General features: G+C 37.3%; 2 protein-coding genes across 5 annotated transcripts in view; one reads left to right on the top strand and one right to left on the bottom strand.

The window, feature by feature from the left end:
* LOC129763473 (transcription factor IIIB 90 kDa subunit) overlaps positions 1-20,015 on the bottom strand; it is a 77,352-nt gene that overhangs the window by 18,804 nt on the left and 38,533 nt on the right. The window lies entirely within an intron of this gene.
* Positions 1-20,015, top strand: part of LOC129763472 (BTB/POZ domain-containing protein 6-B) — a 50,480-nt gene that overhangs the window by 11,646 nt on the left and 18,819 nt on the right. Inside the window, exons 1-2 of one of the 4 annotated variants that reach the window (XM_055762567.1) lie at positions 16,530-16,644; positions 17,524-18,122. In XM_055762567.1, coding sequence (XP_055618542.1) covers positions 17,756-18,122 — 367 coding nt within the window. In that variant the 5' untranslated portion in view covers positions 16,530-16,644; positions 17,524-17,755. The other 3 variants (XM_055762566.1, XM_055762565.1, XM_055762564.1) reach the window with 3 other exon arrangements.

Below are 20,015 nucleotides of genomic sequence, written 5' to 3'. Positions count from 1 at the left end.
TGTATTTTAATATACCAAATTAAAATTTTTGTCAATATTTTAAATTTAATTTTTCTTTGTTTTAAATTAATTTCACTTTTCACTCTCAATAGTGAATCGTCAGTGCTTAATTTATAGGGTTTTAGTAAACCACTTGATTTACCAAGTGTCTCTGGTTCACTATCGTATTCCCTTTGTATTACTTCTGATTCATCTAAAATTTTGATGGCCTTCTGATATATTTGTTTCAATGCACCATAAGTTTCAACTTCGTCATTCCAGACTGAAGCTCCAAGTCTATACTCGAAAGATTTTAGTATTGTTCGATATTTGGCTAAGTTTTCTTGTAACTGTTGCCTTTTGACTTCAATATTATGTAAAGTTCTTGGTCTGTTTTTATTTTTGTTCAAATTCTGATATCCCTTTTTCAGATATGATTCAATTTCTTTGAGTTGTTCCATTTAGGAAGACTCATTTTTATTCATAAATTCTCAGAATTTTATCTTTTCGGACTAATGGTAAGAACAAATTTGCGAAAAAATATATATATTATTTTATTGATTATTTTTCATTTGCCTTCTATTCCTTTTTGCTTCGGCCAATCTTTGTCGTCTTCTCTCTTTCTGGCCGGGAAGTTTTAGCCACATAATCGGATCACATCCGGGTAATTCATCTATTCTGTCTAGTAATTCTTCATACGATTCGAGTTTAGTATTTTCTCCAAATACTACTATATCAGGTGCGAAAGCTCCTTCGCCCTTTCCTTTGCTTACATCGGCTAATAATTTCAGAAAATCTTCAAAATCGTCTTTAATCATTTTTATAAGATTTTTGAAGTAGAGGTAAAAAAAAATAATATATAATTTTCGTTATATTATTTTCTTATGATATTATTTCTTTGCTGTAATTTTTGTATATTAAGTTATTCTATTAGCGGCCATTCATATATAGTCTAAAGCTTTAGGCAATTGATGCCATAGTTTGTGCCGACTGTGCAGCTTTCAGTGCTTCTTTACGTACACACTGCTTATAATTCTTGTATAGTTTAATGAAAGCAAATATTAATAAAATCGCAAGTATAATCCATAATAATAACTCTTGCGTTTCGTGGAATAAAGTGTGTTGTTCCACGTGGTTTAGGATATTTACTTGTGGGTCTCCTGTATTTTGAATAGTTTTCTTGTCAAACAGGCCCATTTCTACTTTCTCGAAGCATATTCAATTAATTACATGCATTGTTTTTCATTATGCATTATACATTATAGTCATTGGTAAATGTATCGAAATTTATTGTTTCTATACCGAATATATTATTATCAAAACTCATTATTTGGAAATAATTTTTATAAATACTTTGTAACCGAGGGTATGTAATTCGAACACTTCATAAAGAAACATATAATCATTCTAGCCTATGCGTTCAGTTCGATAAGTGCTGTACGTTTTATTTTGATATACATCAGTTTCAATTGCTTACTTCATATCGTCGGTTTCATTCCAGATTTAGCTCCTTCTGCTCTCTGTTGGTCCCGCCTGTCAGTTCCTTATTGCTGACAATGGTCTCGCCTTCCGATGTTCCTGCTTCTGTTCATTTATCTTCGCGTTACACTTTCCGCTGCTGCTCTTGCTGTTTCTCCTTATTAAGGTTAACTTTTCATTTTATTCACATGGGAAAATAAGTTGTCTCTGTTGATTTTCTCCCAGCACTTTTGGTTTGATCTTCATTGAAATTATTTTCGTAAGGAGTTTTTTTTTATTTTGTTTCCCTCCTATTCAGTGTCAGTATTTATATTACACCGCTTTTCTGGCACTTTTCCGATCACATTGTTTGTAACACTTTTTGAATTTCTCCCAGCACTATTTGTTTAGATTTCGCTATTGTTCCAATGTTTGCTGTTCGAATTATCACTCGCCTGTTGGCACGACACTTAATATTCACTATTTAAGCTTGTCCAGTTGTCCATAATAAATATATATTTCATATATATTTTTTTTTTTTTCAGTCTGCGCTAAAGTTGATTACACAAACTTCGGGGATTTTTCTCCCTTTCCTTAACTTTTCTTCTCATACTTTTATTTTGGCTTTTCCATTGAGCTGTGGCGGTAATTGCACTCAAGTTTACCACTCGCCATGTAATTATATAGTTTATATTGTAATGCCAATAATATTGTTCACATCACCAATATTGTTCATCACACGCGGCCTTGTACTTATTTTCAATATTCTTCACATAAATCACTTCCGAAGATTGCAGGTTTTAATTTCACGGTCGCCATGTCTTATATTTGCTTTATACTTTTATTCAAAAAAGGTTTTATTCATTTCTCGTCACTCCACGCGTGCATCCGCGTCGAGTGTCATACAAGAACTGTCTTAATGCTAGTTACATGTGTCTTAAGCTAACTTAGCCAACAGTTTGTGGAGAGTTTCATTGGGAGGAGCCAAGTCGATTTCAAAGGGGAATAGCCAATCAATCGAATGCAGTGTTCGATGTGAATGGTGTCAAGAAATAAAATTGCTTACTGCGCTCATAAGCGCGCATATCGATTTCATGGGAAATCGTAAAGTGTCACGACGACTTTGTGTACGGTCGCGTATTTAATCAGAATAGAACTGGGTTTGTTTTGGTTTCTGGTTTATTGCCTTTAGCTGCGCGCGACATGATGTAAGGGTGCATTCATATCGCCCGCGCATGTTGGCATGGACGAATGTGGGAGAAAAACAATTAACGAAATAATGCAGTTGCGCTTGAGGAATGTTTCGTGGGAATCGTAAATTGAAGTGACCACGCATGAGTCATTTATTTTGAAACAATCAACTGCTTATGAGGAGAAGGATAATTTGTATATTGAGAGTTTTAAGATGGACTTTGGAACGGGGTTTGAAATCATACTACACTGCTTCATAATCGCCCAATATTTCTCTATTGGGCGAAGCTCCGGCGCGTTGGGCGGGTTCATTTCCTTTGGCACGAAGGTGACCCCGTTGGCTTCGTACCACTCCAACACGTCCTTTGAATAGTGGCACGAAGCGAGATCCGGCCAGAAGATGGTCGGGCCCTCGTGCTGCTTCAATAGTGGTAGTAAGCGCTTCTGTAGGCACTCCTTAAGGTAAACCTGCCCGTTTACCGTGCCGGTCATCACGAAGGGGGCGCTCCGCTTTCCGCAAGAGCAGATCGCTTACAACACCATGTACTTTTTGGTAAACTTGGATAGTTTCTGCTTGCGAATCTCCTCCGGAACGCTGAATTTGTCCTCTGCGGAGAAGAACAACAGGCCCGGCAGCTGACGAAAGTCCGCTTTGACGTAGGTTTCGTCGTCCATTACCAGGCAATGCGGCTTCGTCAGCATTTCGGTGTACAGCTTCCGGGCTCGCGTCTTCCCCACCATGTTTTGCCTTTCGTCGCGGTTAGGAGCCTTCTGAACCTTGTATGTACGCAGGCCCTCCGGCTGCTTGGTTCGCTGGACGAATGAACTTGACAAATTCAGCTTATTGGCGACATCCCGGACCGAACTCCTCGGATCACGTCTAAACTGCTTAACTACGCGCTTGTGATCTTTTTCACTGACGGAGCATCCATTTTTGCCGTTCTTCACCTTCCGGTCGATGGTTAGGTTCTCGAAGTATCGTTTTAGTACTCTGCTGACCGTGGATTGGACGATTCCCAGCATCTTACCGATGTCCCGATGTGACAACTCCGGATTCTCGAAATGAGTGCACAGGATTAATTCACGACGCTCTTTTTCGTTCGACGACATTTTTCCAAATTTACGAAAAATTGACAGTGAAGCATGGCCAACGTGATCTATACACTCTTATCTGATTATAAGCGAAAGTTGAAGATATAATTCCTAAAAATTAAATTTCTACAGCGTTTTTTCCGTGATGCCATTTGATGTGACACACCCTTTAATATCCGGTATCCGGCCGAATAGTAAGTCACTATCCGGTATCCGGCCGGATAGCGAATATTGGCCGGATCGAATCCATCTTCAAATATATCTCAAACAATAATCAAAACTTTATTCCTATGATCCGAAAAAAAATCACGAAAATTCATTTTTTTTCAACCTTTCAGATAGGGGTCCCCACTTAAGTTCAGTGATTCTGATTCTAATTTTAAAATTTGTGCTATGGATAATTTCAAAGAACAAATTTTCAGTTACTTCAAGACTTATGATTTGACCGTTGACCAGGTATATAATTGCATCGCCTTGTTTTTCAATATGATTACCAGATAAACGTTAACCCATTTGGAGGAAAAAAGGCATCGCAAGAATAAAAGCTGACAAAAACCGGATAACTTTCATGTTCCAATGCTTTCGGTACTCATAAACATGCTGGTATAATAATTCAAAAATAGAGGAACCTTCGATGTCTCAAAGTGGAAACTGTTACTTGAATGCTTCTAAAATCAGTTTGTTCTGGAATTTCTCGAAAAAGACTACAACCTAAGGGCGTTGCGATAATAGATAACTGCATTGCGCACCAATGTGGGAATGAAATTTCCTCTGGTGATGGAATGATTGAAGATTTCCTCAACGCCAACAGTATGGTCGATAATTCAAAACAGAAAAGTAATTCATCGAGAAAAATTAGAAATGTCAATCATGCTAAATCACTGTAAATACTGGGCAAGGCACTGAGAAAAATAACATTGAAAGATCTAGATTTGAATATCGGCAGCATGTCAACCACGTCAAGACAAATTTTCTGTCTCCACCTTATTTATGATTTCAGATTCTAGGAATCATATAGTGGTATCGGACCTCGAAGAAGGAAGGATATTTCACACATAACTTTCCGACAGCCAAATTATCAGTATAGTAAATGGTTCACCAGAAAAGGATGAAGATACCGACGTTGGGAAAGATGAAGATGAAGAAAAAAAGATGAATAGTTACAGTAATCAACCGAAAATAACAGCTCTGCAATATGCGATCTGATAACGCAAGCAGAATGCAACTCATACAAAACTATAATTCAAAAGGCTGCCATACAAATGAAACATAAGTTTCTGAATTATTCGACAATTAATCAAGCAAATGAAACCAAATTAGGCATGTGAAGGTTTTAGGGTGCAATAAATGTTTCTATGGTGGTTAGACTCTCCACCTCCCTCTCTAAGAGGGGGAGGGGGCTACCATACAAATGAAACACAAATTTCTGCTTTACTAGAGAATTAATCAAGCGAATAAAACCAAATTTGGCATGTGGAGGTTTTAGTGGCCAAGAAACATTTCTAAAGTGGTTCAACACTCCTCCCACCTTTCTGAGGGGAAAAAATTTTCCGATTTAGGGCTGTCATTCTATCATATTTTCTGTATAAAACATTTATTCCATGTAACGGAGAAACATGTTATTTGCAAGTGGATGAAAAATCTTGAACGAGAATTGTGTCTGAAAATAATCTGATACAATGATGAGTTTTGTTAGAAATACTAGGAATTTTATAGTAAAATGTAAATTCAACGGGGTCGATTAGAAGATCAATCAATGAACAGTTCTGCGATAGGACCCATGAACTTGCTCATAGTAAGAAACCTTAATGTTTGAAGGTATTGATAACAAAAAACAAATTTTGGGCGGGACGAAGTTTGCCGGGTCAGCTAGTCATACATAAAAATCATATATCTGTTTCGAATATATCACGTTTCCATTTCATCAAACGAATTTTTTTTGAGCGTGACATAATAGAGACGTCACTGTACTTCCAAAACTCTGGTCAAAGAATGAAATGTAGAGATTTGTTTAAATTTTCTTAAAAATACAAAAAAATGTATAGAAAAATTACACTAAAAATTATTTTAAAAACAAAATCCATTTTTCTAAAATAATTTTTTTGAATTCTCAAAAAAAAAAGTATGAATAGTCCATACAATTTCCAATGAGTATCCCATACATTGGAAGATGGGCAGTTTTATAGGGAAAAAGATTTTCTAGCAATAACTTTTTCATGTTTCCTTTGGGAAAATTACAACTAATACCAATTTTGTTTAAATTCAGGATACTGATATAATGTATTTAACAAAGATTACATTTTTGTGAGCATTGTCGCGTATTCTCGCGTTTGACATGTTCTTGATATGTTTTTAAATAGATAAAAGTTTGCAGAACATATCAATCATGATAATTTACACATAAAAATGTTACGAGTTGAACACTAGGAGTAATTTTCCAAAGAAAACATGAACAAGTTGTTTGTTGGGAAAACTCTTTTCTTGTTGCAGTGCCCTTCTTCCGATGTATAGGTGACTTTTAGGTAATTTTGTGTGCTATTCACAAGAGTTTTGTTAAGTATTTTCAAAAAACAAGTTTTTGAGAAAAAAATTATTTTAATTTTTAATATATTGTTTTGTTTCAATAATTCTTTTCATTTGTTTGATATTTTTAAATGAAACTTAAATAATTTCCTACATTTCATTCTTTATCCTACATTATCTAGGTCTTTGAGTTTTTGAGTTGAGATTTTTGAAAAAAAAAAGATGAAAAAAAACTCAATATTAAAAAAAAATATCACTCAAAAACTATAAAAGCTACAAAATTTTAGGTAAAGAAAAAAATAAAGGAAATTATTTATGTTTTCATTAAAAAAAAATCTTTCCATTGAAACAAAAATATTTTGAAAATGAAAAGTCTCAAACATTTCAAATTATTAAAAAATATATATATGAATGACCCCTATAACTGCCAACAAGTCATCCATACATCGGAAGAAGGGCACTGCTACAAAAAAGAGTGAACCTAACAATAACTTTTTATGTTTTCTTTGAAAAATTACTACTAATGTTTAAAACATTTTCATGTAATTGGCATTTTCTGCAAACATGTCAGGAACATGTCAAACGCTCGAAAAAATGTTGCGAGTATAACATTTTTTTTTTCAGGAGTCTCCATACAAAAAATACCATATATTCAAGAAACTATAAAGTATAAATTTTGACGTTTTCTACAAAAGTTCGTATTCCAATAAGATATCTTAAACTTCGTCGAATACACTTCGTCGCTGTCTTGACTTTAGACAAAATATGGATTTGCTGCAATTTTTTTCAGAGAAAACATGAAAAAGTTGTTGTTAGAAAAACTTTTTTTCTGTGAAAGTGCCCATCTACATTTTTTGAGAATTTAAAAAAATACATTTTTGAGAAAAATTAATGGTCAATTTTAAAATAATTTTAATATAACTAGTCGCTTCGCTTCGACTAGTACTACTTCGACATTCACCGTCAGCATCACTTGGATTGACTAAATATGAATTGACAGGCGTGTAAGAGCGATCATGACTGATGCACTATTCTAGCAACTTAGACAGTTACCAGGTATGTTATAAAGGTCCTCACGTTAGTATTAGTAAATATCGTGCAGTTTAGGAGGAATTCTGAACAAAATTTTAATTCACTTTGTCTCCGAGTTCAATCTTGTGAAAAAAAAATAACGGAACAACGGGTTTATATCAACAAAATTCTCAAATTTGTCAGAGTATCTGAACACAACATTGCACGCTATTTTATATGTGTGAGTTCGATACAAGAAAATCAAGTATACCTGTAGTACATGTCAAACCACGTTGGACTCAAACATCGTTACATGCATACGTGATACATGAGAGAGAGAAACTAATTCATTTTGGGTGGAGTCGATTCAATATGCAATGAAGTTCATTTGACGGGGGAAAATGGAATGAGATAGTCGAGTCGTAGAGTGAAATAACAACTAAACTCCCGAATGACTATTGAGTCATGTTGGCGGAGAAACTACTGGAAGAAACCAAAACTTGTTTCCAATTGCATGCGAAGGCGAATTTCATGAAGCACCATCTTTCAATGGATAAGTGTCAAAATTTGACAGCAGTCGGTCGATTGGTTCGTGAGTTACATCATTGAGAGTGAAGCAACGTTTGTTATTGTGAAAAAAATGGAGAATTCGAATTTCGTGTGTATTTGCATGAATTGGGCTTCGAACTGCATCCGCATCTACCGTATTCTCCAGATCTGGCCCCCAGCGACTATTTTCTGTTCGCAGACCTGAAGAGAATGCTCGCTGGCAAGAAATTTAAGACCGATGATGAAGTGATTACCGAAGCTGAGGCCTATTTTGAGGAGAAACCTAGAGAGTGCTATAAAAATGATATCGAAAAGTTGCAAGATCGCTATAATATGTTGCTATATATGTTGAATAATAAAATTGAATTTTGCAAAAAAAAAATAGTTTTACTGTGTTATCTTGTAAACTTTTCAGCCGGACTGATAGTTCTGAAAATAACTCATCAAGAAAGAAAAAAACAACTCCTATTGCTGATATTGCTATTACTTATGCGGTTTCTATTCTGCTTCTGCTTCTCCTAATTCGGTGGAAACTGCTTCACGGTTGTGAAAAAAAAAATCACTTCACGAGCCCTAGTGGGACCTAATGAATGGCAATACACGTTTATTCAGGCTTTCTGGATGTATAGTTGTTCGCTGTCTTGCTAATAACTCTTGCTGGGGCACAATCTCACACTGTATAGAAAAGAACAGAGATCCCGAACCGGAGAAATATTTTTTTGGGGGAAAATTTGCTGCACCTTGATTGGAAGCACGCCGAATAAGATTTTTGAACTGTCTGAGAACAGAAACTTGTTGTAATTCTTGCGAAATCGATGTTAATTTTCTGAGTAGCAATATATGTCTTATCTGATACTATTGTTTTGAAACACCTGCATTTCAGTTTTTAATGTTGCGTACTCAATCAAACTATGAAGGTTATAAAATTATTCTCATAAATGAAGATATTTACAATAGTCCACCCAATATACAACATTTTAACCTGGCTTCTATGTAACTCTAGAAACTCTAGAAAAAATAGTGGTTCTATAGTTAGGAAACATAGTGTATAGGACGTATATTGTAAAACTTTTTCTTAATATTTATGTAAAGTCATGATTCAGCATGTTCAGAGAATCCTGGCCCAAAGCGAAATTGTGAGATAAAACTCGTCTGATTGATAACTTTTTACGAACGAAAAGAACGATATAACCGTCTGAAAAACTGGTTGAATTCGACCCTACAATTAAACTTAAACTTGTAGACTGCGAAAAACCAAGCTCGGCCACGGTACGAGGACCAGGACATGAAAAACAAAACCAGTTCTCTGAATTCTTAAAACGGCATGAATGAGTTCAGTGTATCTCGGAGATGCCATAATTGCATAACTTCGTTACCACAAGACCCGTGGGTTTTATTTCATACTCGTTCCCACGCGCTATTCTCATCAGACAAGTGGTGTTATTAGTTCTTGATGACGCACTTATACTTGTTTATTTAACAACAATCAAACCGAAGCATGGTTTTTCTGACTTTTGTTTTGATTCCTACTCACAACCGAGTTTGCAACACGTGTATGGCACCATTATTTGAAGTAGGGATCTTACTTCTTCACTGTTGATCCCAAGCGGAGAAGTCTTTGTGTATATGTACTTTCAGAGTACAGAATAAACACTTAACTCTACAGACTGAGACAATGTAAAGCAAACCTGGTGAATGGAACAGAACCGGTTCTGGAGCAAGAAATCAACACAAGCAATTGATATAGGCTCAGGCTAATGAACAGTGCTTTTTCGGAAGACGCCGAAAGTTGAGACGATTGGAGATGAGTGCTATAAATGGATAGAACTCTGTTCATCCAAACTTGTTGAATGCAATTATGGAATAGTTGAGCCCAATTACCAGTAACCATTGACCACTGAATACCACAATAGAATAATAATTGACGACAGCATTGGGTTCATTTTAGTCAGAGTAAAGCCCTCAAAAGATTACGTAATTATTCTGAAAGACATGGAGACGACAGAAAACCGGTATTATGATGCAGACCGGCTATGAATGCCAAACTGTGGATACAATTATAGCAGAATAGCACCACTCAACGGAACAAGAACATGAAGGTGTTGGGATTGAATCAGCTTTCTAGAAAAATGACATTGAACTTTTGTTTCGTTCCGTTTGAATAACTGTGATGATAATTAGATCGATCGCTCGAAATCTGTTGTTTTGCCATTGAAAAGTTGGGTTATTCAGAGACATTAAGCTCTACTGAAATTCGTTATATTGGGAAATATTTTTCATGAACTGGAAAAAAAATTGAAGAGCAATCAATACAAAAAAACTTCTTAGACAATGTTAATGAAAAAATCGAAAACGAGAAACAACTTATCGAGCTAAAACTGAAACATATCTTTTGATTCAAGTCATTTACGTTACATGCACTAAAAGCAAAGCAATATTGTGTTACCTCGAAAGAGGGGGGACTCAATTTATCCACTTGAATTACTTTCTGTTTATATTCATAGAAATATCTACAGATATAAAAATGGAGTTATGTCTGTCTGTCTTTCTGTCTGATTCTTATAGACTTGGAAATTACTAAACCAATCGGCGTTAAAATTTGTATGTAAAGGTTTTAGGACCGGGGAAAGTTCTTATGATGATTCGAGACCCCTTGCCCTCTCTCTAAGGGGGTGCTTCCATATAAATGAAACACAAAATTCTGCATAACTCGAGATCTAATCAAGAAACTAAAACCAAATTTAGCAAGTGGCAGTTTTAAGGGACAAGAAAAGCTGATATGGTGTCAAGGTTTGCACAACTCGAGAACTAATCAAGCAAATGGAACCTAATTCGGCATGTGGAGGTTTTAAGAGGCAACAAATGTTTCTGTGGTGGTTCGACACTCGTTCCTCCCTCTCTGAAGGGGGGTCTACCTAACTCGAGAACTAATCAAGAAAATGGAGCCAAATTCGGCATGTGAGAGGTTTTGGGTACCCGAAATGTGTCTATGAAGGTTTTACATCCCTTCTTCCTCTGGAAGGTGGATGGGGTCCCATAAAAATATTGTACATATTTCAACCAACCATATTCCAAAGAAACATGACAATTGAAAATTTTCGGAAAACTATGAAGAAAATGGTAAAATTCGAAAAATTAAATTCACATGTCACAATTACATTGTGACAAGCGTTATTAGTCCATTTGATGTTTGTACTAACGAAATTTATCTTTGTTCGAAAGTGGAAATAGACTTTCAGTTGAAAAAAACGCAATCCAATATCTTATAACTATATAAATAAAAACTGATCACCAAAAGTGTAAAAAATGTGTAAGTACAAAGCTCGAGGGTGAATCGTCCCATTTGAGATGCCTTCATTTTATTCTATTTTCAGTATCAAACATGTTGTGTTTTGTTTATTTCACAACTAAAACAGGCTATATTTGCCCTAATGTTTGATACTTAAGTACTATTATATTAATCTATTTCTAATAAGCCTACTAAAACTTTTATATTAGAAATAAAACATTATGCGACAACATACATTGGGGCTGATTCTCGAATACAGTTCACGGTGAAAACGAAATGCACGGCACGCCATTAAACTACTTTCCACGAGTTAGTGAAGCGTTATAGATAATAATGGGTTTTCAGGCAGAATGAGCACTTTTCAAATAAAAATTATCAATGAAAATCAACTTCTCCGTTTCTAATTGGTGTTCAATGTGAATGGAAAACTTTGTTTTCTTCATGTGGTAAAACAATATCACACAAACATTTCATCTGAAGATAATTTGTTCTTATAATGATAAGTTTTAGTGGGAAAAAATTATCGTATCCAGACGTCGACACCGTATCGTTGTCATCACGAATACACTTCATTTCGTTTCCACCGTGAATTGTATTCGAGAATCAGGCCCATTATTTGAGGAACGAACGAGATAGATGACAGTCAAAACAGGAGCTACAACGGTTGAACACACTGCACATGCCAATTACAGGTTCATGGTATGCGTAATTTGTTCGTGTTGAGGAGAGGTACATTAAATTACGAGAACGCAAATTACGACTATTTATATTCAAATTGATCAACTGGACGAGCTCAGGACCGTCCATGTTTGAAGTTATTGAAAGGTAAATAAGGCCTTTGCAACGTTTCTTCGTGAAACTAATGAGTAGAGTCCTATCAGTTTGCATCGATCTTCGTAACCAGGGAGATTTATCGGATTATTCCATGGTAAATTTCGTAGTGCGAATCGGATGAATTACCACTGAGTCGACACAAGTCGCTGAATGCTGTTTTGGTAGTAAGACGACCACACCACACAAGCATATTCTAGAATCGAGCGAACCAACGAACAATAAAAAGTCTTGATGCAGTGCACGTCCTGAATCGCTTTGTGACGCGGAAGATCAATCCGAGTGTTCTGAATGCTTTAGAGATGATATGCGGCTGTCCACATACCACGTGGACAGAAAAAGCACGATTTCAGACACCCCTCTTCCCCTCCGTGGGCAATCGTGGACATTATCTATACCCCTCCCCTTGTTGTCCACATTTCTCCATTTTGACAACAAATTTAGAAAATAATTCAATTGGCATTAAATTCCATTTTAAATGTATTTTTATTTCCGATTCTATGGCTTGACATTGATAGAAATGTAAGCTTTTTAAATAGTAGCGGTTTGTTCTCAATTTGTTCCCCAACATTTCCCGTGAAATTATTGTATAGCTGTTTAGTTTCTCCCAAATTCCATTAACGTTATTATTAAGTTATATTACGTTTTTTATTCTCAATTTTTGTAGATTTCCAGCTATCCTCTACCCTTTTGAAACTCCTAAGCTGATTCGTCCCAGCAAGAACGACCTATTACCGATTACCAAGACCCCAGACCAATGGCGATGAAACATAGAGGGGAAAAAACAAGGATCTTTGGATCAAAATTTCTTATTCAAATTTCCAAATACAAGTTGCCATTTTTGAGAAAATAAAGCAGTGTAGCAGTTTATGAAGGGTTATCTTCAAGGATGACCACAAATGCTCCCGCTGATCCCGTCAAACTTCCGGAGGTTCTTGTATTTCAGGCAAACACAAACGATTTGTTCGACCGAATTGCGGATCTCGCACAGATCGCAAAGGGGATGGAAGAATCTCATGTTGAGGTTATCTGATATTTTGCAGTGGCTGGTTCTTAGTCTGGACAGGATTCGCTGCTCCTTCATCGCTTTCACGTCTTCGATTCTGGTTATGGAACCTTTGATTTTTCGAACCGCTTTAAGATGTTTCAACGAACAATTTTCGTGAGATGAATTAACAAAAGTTCGTTTTAGGCCCACTGACCTCGTCCCAGCTCTGAAGTTGTTTGTGATGGTCACCTGGTCCACTCGGACCACCAGCATCCCGTCACCTGTTGTAAGATTTTTTTTTTGTTAAGATAGTCAGATGCGTCTCCTCGCCTCCGCTGGTTTAGACAAGGAAGCTCGCAGTTCTGGAGATTTTCGCCGCGTCCACGAAGATGCCAAACGGTGGTTCCCCTACTTCAGCGCCGGCCCTGTTGATATGGAATGTAGCAAGCCAAAGATAATTCGCAGTGAAGTTTACCTCTGGCCAGGCACGTCAGTTAGAGACCATCTCTGGCCACCCGTAAACGGATCATTAGATATTACTCCGGTGAGGTTTGGTAATGGTTAAAAAAAAACGAGAGACCCAGTTCATCCTCAAGTTGCCGTCGTATAGGTTGATGCGAACAATGGAATCTTGGAATCTGGATGGAATCTTGAGTTTCTTCGTGGAGGCGCCTAAAACTGGTTTACCCAACATTTACCTCGATGGTTCGATATGACGCCAGGTTTTTCACAAAGTGCAGCAGATTGCCATCCATCCCCAAGTCTGTCGTTGTATTCAGAACTAGTGGAATCCAGGTTCGGTTGTATGTCTTCTCAAGTTTTAAGACTACAGTCTCCACGTGTTGTCAATTGTTTCTAAATTCATAAAACAGAATTCCCAATTCCACCAGACTCCATGAACGACTTCCTCCAAGTAAAGATCGGCTTCAGGGATAACTAATAGAGGTTCATTTCGCTTGCCCTAAAGAATAAACTTTTCATCGTCCATCGCGATTTGTTTGAAAACTGCGAGTTTTCATTGCGTTTATAAAGCGAGTCGCTGATAGAAACACGATCCATTCATTTAACTTTCGATCAAATAGTGAAGAATCATACATTGCAACGTTTTACGTAAACAGGGTTCCTCATGTTCCAGGTTCACTCATGAATATGAATGTTTGTAATGAATCTAGTATTTCATGTGTCGTGTACTGAGGATTACTCTTGATCGGCATCTCGATTTGATTATCATCAGTGTTGATACAAACTTCCCGGACAAGCCAATAGTAGTGTTTTTGTGAACTTTTTTTCGACAACCAATCCGAATGTTGCGCGGGATCTCTTGCGAAAGAGTGAAAAAAGAAAGAACTTCCCAAACTTTTCCTTTGCTTTGACAGTTGCCTCTGCCCACATCTGAAAGTTGGAACCAGACAATCAAGATGGGTGCAGCAAGATATGAAAAATGTTGCTCAGTTTCACATCGATTGAACGATGTAAGCAACATTCAAGCTTACTACAGGATAATAAATAATTTTTTCAAATTTCTATTTATATTCCACTGAAATTTCTAATATTGTATTGTATCGAGTCCTAGAAATACTTTAAGTCACATTTGTGATTGATATGAATTTCTTTCATCAGACTCGTACAACTTGTTTTCGTTGTAGGACGATTCGTATGATTTCGTAATTCAATGTGAATGACTTTAGCGAAAACATTTCGCAAGAACCAATATCTCATCTGAAAAATTCGCTCATTCTTAAACAAACATTACTAGGGCCACTTATCCAGAAATACGGTCTGTGCAGACCGTATTTCGTACCGTATTTGTTTTTCGTGCTCCATTTTCGCAAAACTTGGGAGTTCTAAAAAAAGAAACGTAGTTTTTACTTTGGTGGCGTCTTCATCTTTCATTTTCTTCAATGACTCTAAAACAAATGAAAGTAAATCGATCGCTTTCAGTTCATGTACGTCATTTTCAGAATACACATTTCGGAAAGAAGTTCAACGATATCAGAAACGACTACCAGAGTATCAGAAAGCTCAACCATTGATTGATCAATAAGGCTTTTCTTTGAAATGCAGAATAGGTTTAACGTATTGTTGAAAACAGAAGTGATTCTATTTTTTCAATATTCATTTAACGTGTCCACGTAGATTATCTTTATCTAAACCCCCTTCCTCCTCACCGTGGGCAAGCATGGACATTTTCGTAACCCCTACCTCCCTAAAGTTGTGATATGTGGACAGCCCCTATAGGATACATGATCACGAAAGGTGAGTTTCGAATCCAGCATAAGGTCTTTAACACATTAAGGATCGCACGTTTTGGGGCAAACTTGTACGCTTCATTTGTTCGGATTACACGAATGAGATCGTTTCCTTCGGTGTGGATGAGACGAAGGCGAGCCATCGGTAGGCCTTGTTAGATTCTTGGCAGACCAAGAATTTAACCATCAAGTGTAGAAACACGGATTATTTCGTGATCAATCCGTAATAGACGGAACGCGAAACACGAGAAATCTCGTGAGCGGTCCGCAATGTGTTAATAGTGCTGACACGATCCAATTAAACACCATGTAGCTTATACTCGAAGCTTATAGACGATCGCTTGAGTGAGAACGATATTACCGAACACTTTGATGGATTCAAAAACCTCCTGTTGGTTGCACACTATTCGATGAAGATGTTGCTCTTGTAAAAGCTGGAAGGAACAATTTGAAGTCATCTGCATACGAGAGTTTGAGACACTTCAAGCTAAAGTTGACATCGTTGAGATACAACAAAAAAAGATAAGGACCATGGAGACTGCCCTGGGGAACACCAGATGTTGCTCGGAAAAGAGTAGATATTGTTTCACCTTTTTTAACTGACATTACACGGTCAGCGAGGTAGGAGTGGAGGCATTTCAAAGTGAACCGTTCAATCCAAGACGATGAAGCTTAGCTACTGCGATGTCATGATTGATTACATCAAACCCTGCCGAAAAATCTGTGTACACCGCATCAATTTGTTTTCTCGATTCTAAAGAGCGGACGATAATTATTATTATGACGAGTTTTGATAGAAGTACTAGGAAATTTATAGTAAAAGCAAATTGTAGAGGGTCAATTAGTAGATCGATGAATAGTTCTGCGGTTGGGCCCCTGAACGTTCGCTTAGTAAGAAAACGTGAATGTTTGAAGGTATTGATAACAAAAAATCCATTTTGGGCGTGACGAAATTTTGCCGGGTCAGCTAGTAAAATATAAAATGAAACAAATCTAAAATGAAATATATGCGTAATTTTATTATTTTCTTGATTTTTTAAATAACCGAAATCTTGCCGAAAACAGGTTTGAAACTATTTTTAACCAAAACAGAAAGAGTTTGACAGGATTTACCAATCTGTCCTCGAATTGTAAATACCACTTGTCTTGGAGTCAAAGCTTCGTTCTATACTCTGGAACTTGCGATCTGTGGATTGAAATAACACAGCGAGGAAGCATTCAAAGTGGAACAACAAAAGGAAACAAAACAAAACAAAACGGATTCCTGTCCGCAACCGCCCGTGGTGATCGCGACGAGCCCGTTGAAAGCCTTGTTTACGAAATATTCTGCAACGAGAACGGAAAGTCGATTACTACCTAAGAAAAAGAAGAAAAAGCAGCCATTTCTAGTTGCGCTGCTGTTGACCATTCACCAAAAGAATCGTCGTCAGTCAGATTGAGGGGCGTATTCAGAGCAGTTCTTTTTCACGAGTTCCTTCCATTCGGTAGGGTTTTCATTCGATCATCAACGAAAATCGAGTCTATTAATAAGTAGCAGTGAAAATGAATATTTATTCTCTAATTGTGGTGATTTAATCAGGCTGTGTATGCAGCGCATACACCCACTTGTAGCTGTGATAGCGCACAAGTCAACACAAGCCATACGTAAGCAACAAATAAAGCGATCGAATTGACATTATTTATTCATCGACAATTTGCAAAACCCAACACGCGCGTCGTGTTGCGCCGCTGAAAGTGAATATGACTTTGCTTCGCCGGGGAGAAATGATTGGTTTGAGTCATGTTCAGAACGTACCGTAAGCTCACCGGTGGTAGTCATTGAAACGTTCATCAGAAGATGCTAGGTGACTTTGCACAATTTTTTTGTCTTTTTTGTTGTTTGTACAGATCGAAAGAGTCAGGACAAACATTTTATATGTGGCAGTTATTTTTAGTGGTTCGCTTGATATCGCAGCATTTGCGGAGTGAGTGGTTCACAATGCACTGATCAAGCGACGGAATTGTGTAATGAATTTTCGGTTTGAAGAATGGTGCTCAGTGTACGGAAGTATTGTGCGGAGTTCACCCTCCAAAGTTCGGGCTATACAATGGCGCTGATTGATTGTAATTGCTATATCAGTTGTCTACATCGCTGTCGAGAGAACTGTTTACCCGACAGGTTACAAGAAAAGTAGCAAATTATCATTTGTTGTCGCTAACAAAACACTTGCTACATTATGCAGAACAGAAATAAAAGCCACCCATTGCGATAAGAATCGTTTCATACGTGCTCATTTGCTTGCAGCAATGGACACTGCTGTATTAAACCCGCAAAGAGAATTTGTTGACTGATTGTGCTTTGTTTTCATGTTCCCCCTCCCCAGCTTCTTATCAGTGCTGAAGACGTACGTCGTTACGACATGGAGATCGGACTGTTGTGTGAAACTACAGCGAGGTAGAATCGAAGACGAAATAGCTGCCTGAAGCACTGTGCTAATTGAAAATCAACGAACCTCTAACGCAAATTAAACGGAAGCAGAACGAAATATTCATTAGCGACGTGGAAGCAACGGTTCAGAACCCCTAAATAGCGAAGCTTGGTCCAAGGCATTCGCAATGGTCGATGCGATCCACGATCCAATAACTGATCACTTTGGCCGTCAGTTATTGCACTGGATTGTTGACTATTCATCCGCCTGGTATACCAGCCTCGGCGGATCCGAGTTCATCGATAACTTCAAGAAGCTCGAAAGTGGTGCGTCGATCCTCGAGCAGGGTTTGGCGGCGAAATTCGACGAAGAAGAGCTGGAGGAAGCCACACTGGACCGGGGTGGAGTCAGAGATCGAAACAACCCTCAAGCTCAACGCCAGCGCCAGTGGAGATTTATCCGGCGGGACGATCCTGACCTTGGGTACGGCCAGCGGAACTTCGAAAATCTGATGTTAGTTGATATAATGGAGAACTGCGAGGAAGGAATTCCAGGTAAGGAATATTAAAATTTATTCAAACAAACCTATCGTAGATCGATATTACAGCTATAATTCTTGAAGTTTGATAGTTGGTAATACCCGCGGTGGCTTGACTGATACTGAAGAAGTACTTAACCAAAACATTGGAATCAATGTATGAACGAATATAAACAGTTAGAGTCTCTTCAGTCTCGACATCTTAAGAACCATTAAATCGAATATTTTTAAAGTTTCACCTGAGGGTAGACATCTTAGGCACGGTTTGACGAAAAACTAGGGAATTGATTAGAAAGGAAGAACGTTGAATGTTTAGTCAAATATATTTTATTTGCGATAACAAGATTGTGGATCGGTCAAGCTGTTCAGGAAATACAGCATAGAATTAAATTACATTTTTTTAAATACAACATATCTTTCATGGAAGAATGCTTTCAAATCCCAGTAGGAAAACCTTACTCTATCATGTGCTGTGGATTCGTTTCCACTTCAAGCAGAATGTAGGACCAAAAGTATTTATAGTTTGGGGTTGATATTTGAGCGAAAAGAAGAAAATTGTGTGCGAGTTGGCTGCGCAGTTCAATTGCAGAGTGAGGACGGAACCAAATGAAAGAAAACCGCTGATAGTTCGCGACGATTCTCTTTTTGACGTCTTTCAGAAAGGGTGCCAAATCAGAAAACAGGTCACTTTTTTATGAAATAAAGTTAAGGTTAATAACTATTTCCTCTGTGAATGAATTCTCATGATTTGCATACCAATCGAATCGGAAATTCTCTCAGATTTTTTTGGTATGCTATACATTATAATTCGCTAATCTCTAAACAGTTTAAATTCATGTAAACTGGAAGAACTTCCTTTTTTCCCATACATTTGTTCTGCCGATTTGTCAATTTTTCCTGGGGGAATCCGCTTTGTCAAAACATGCAATCGGGGTTATTTTTTCCCACTGAGCTGTGTTTCCCTAACACGGACTCCAAAATTAACCAAAATACATTCCTTGTGTGGACACCGACTGGACAACATAGTTGCTGGACGACGAGGGATCGAGTGCCTTTCTCAAGGCAATGAGGGTGGAGGTGTAGTGCAGGAGTAGAATAAAGTTTTTCCAAGGGCCTTTCTCAAGGCTAGAGATGAATGAACCGAAAAAGTTTAAAGTCTCTATAATCAAAAATCAAACCAACCTTTACATGCAAATACAAATGCGGGTCGGGGGTATTTGTGGTGTTGAGTAATTTTGCACTCGCTGCAAGAACTACGTAATGAGATGTCCAATAATTTCAGAGGGAAATGGAAAATACAATGATCGTTTGAAAATTCTTCCGTTCACATATTTTGATAGTCATAGGCATTATACCAAACGTAAAAGGACGTTCATGAAATTTATTTGTAACGAAGAACATAATCTATTACAAAAGTTTCGATGCATTCTAAAATAATATTCGAAGTGGTAAATAAGTGGATTGTATAATGTAATTGCGTAGTTCTACGTCGAAAATATGCGGTCGTGTCTTTGATACAACCCCTTACATTTTTTTAAGCTCCGCTATTTATCGATTAATCGAAAGGAAATATTTCTCGCGTAACTTTAGAAAAGAACCTATCTACATTGATCGATTTTCTTCATCGACATTCTTTTTCGTGAATGACTCATACATAAAAACATTTCCTGATGTGTTCGAAGATCAGGCGTGTAGAAGAAAACCTCGTTTATCAAACTATGTGGCAAAACTGGCGCCAAATCTGTCTGCAAGGCCGCGGTTATCAGAAGAAAAAGTGAATAAAGAGGATCAATCAATGTAGATAGATCCTTTTGAAAAAATACGCGAGATTTCTACTCGCGCAGCAATAGTTGAAAGTTACTCTTACGCAGGCTGCAAGCATGGTTTCCAACTTGCTTCCAACATCCGT

The sequence above is a fragment of the Toxorhynchites rutilus genome, chromosome 1 (genome assembly GCF_029784135.1).
Source record: "Toxorhynchites rutilus septentrionalis strain SRP chromosome 1, ASM2978413v1, whole genome shotgun sequence".
NCBI classification, from domain to species: Eukaryota; Metazoa; Arthropoda; class Insecta; order Diptera; family Culicidae; genus Toxorhynchites; species Toxorhynchites rutilus.
The sequence above is the reverse complement of the archived record's forward strand: the minus strand, read 5'-3'. Positions and strand labels throughout refer to the sequence as shown.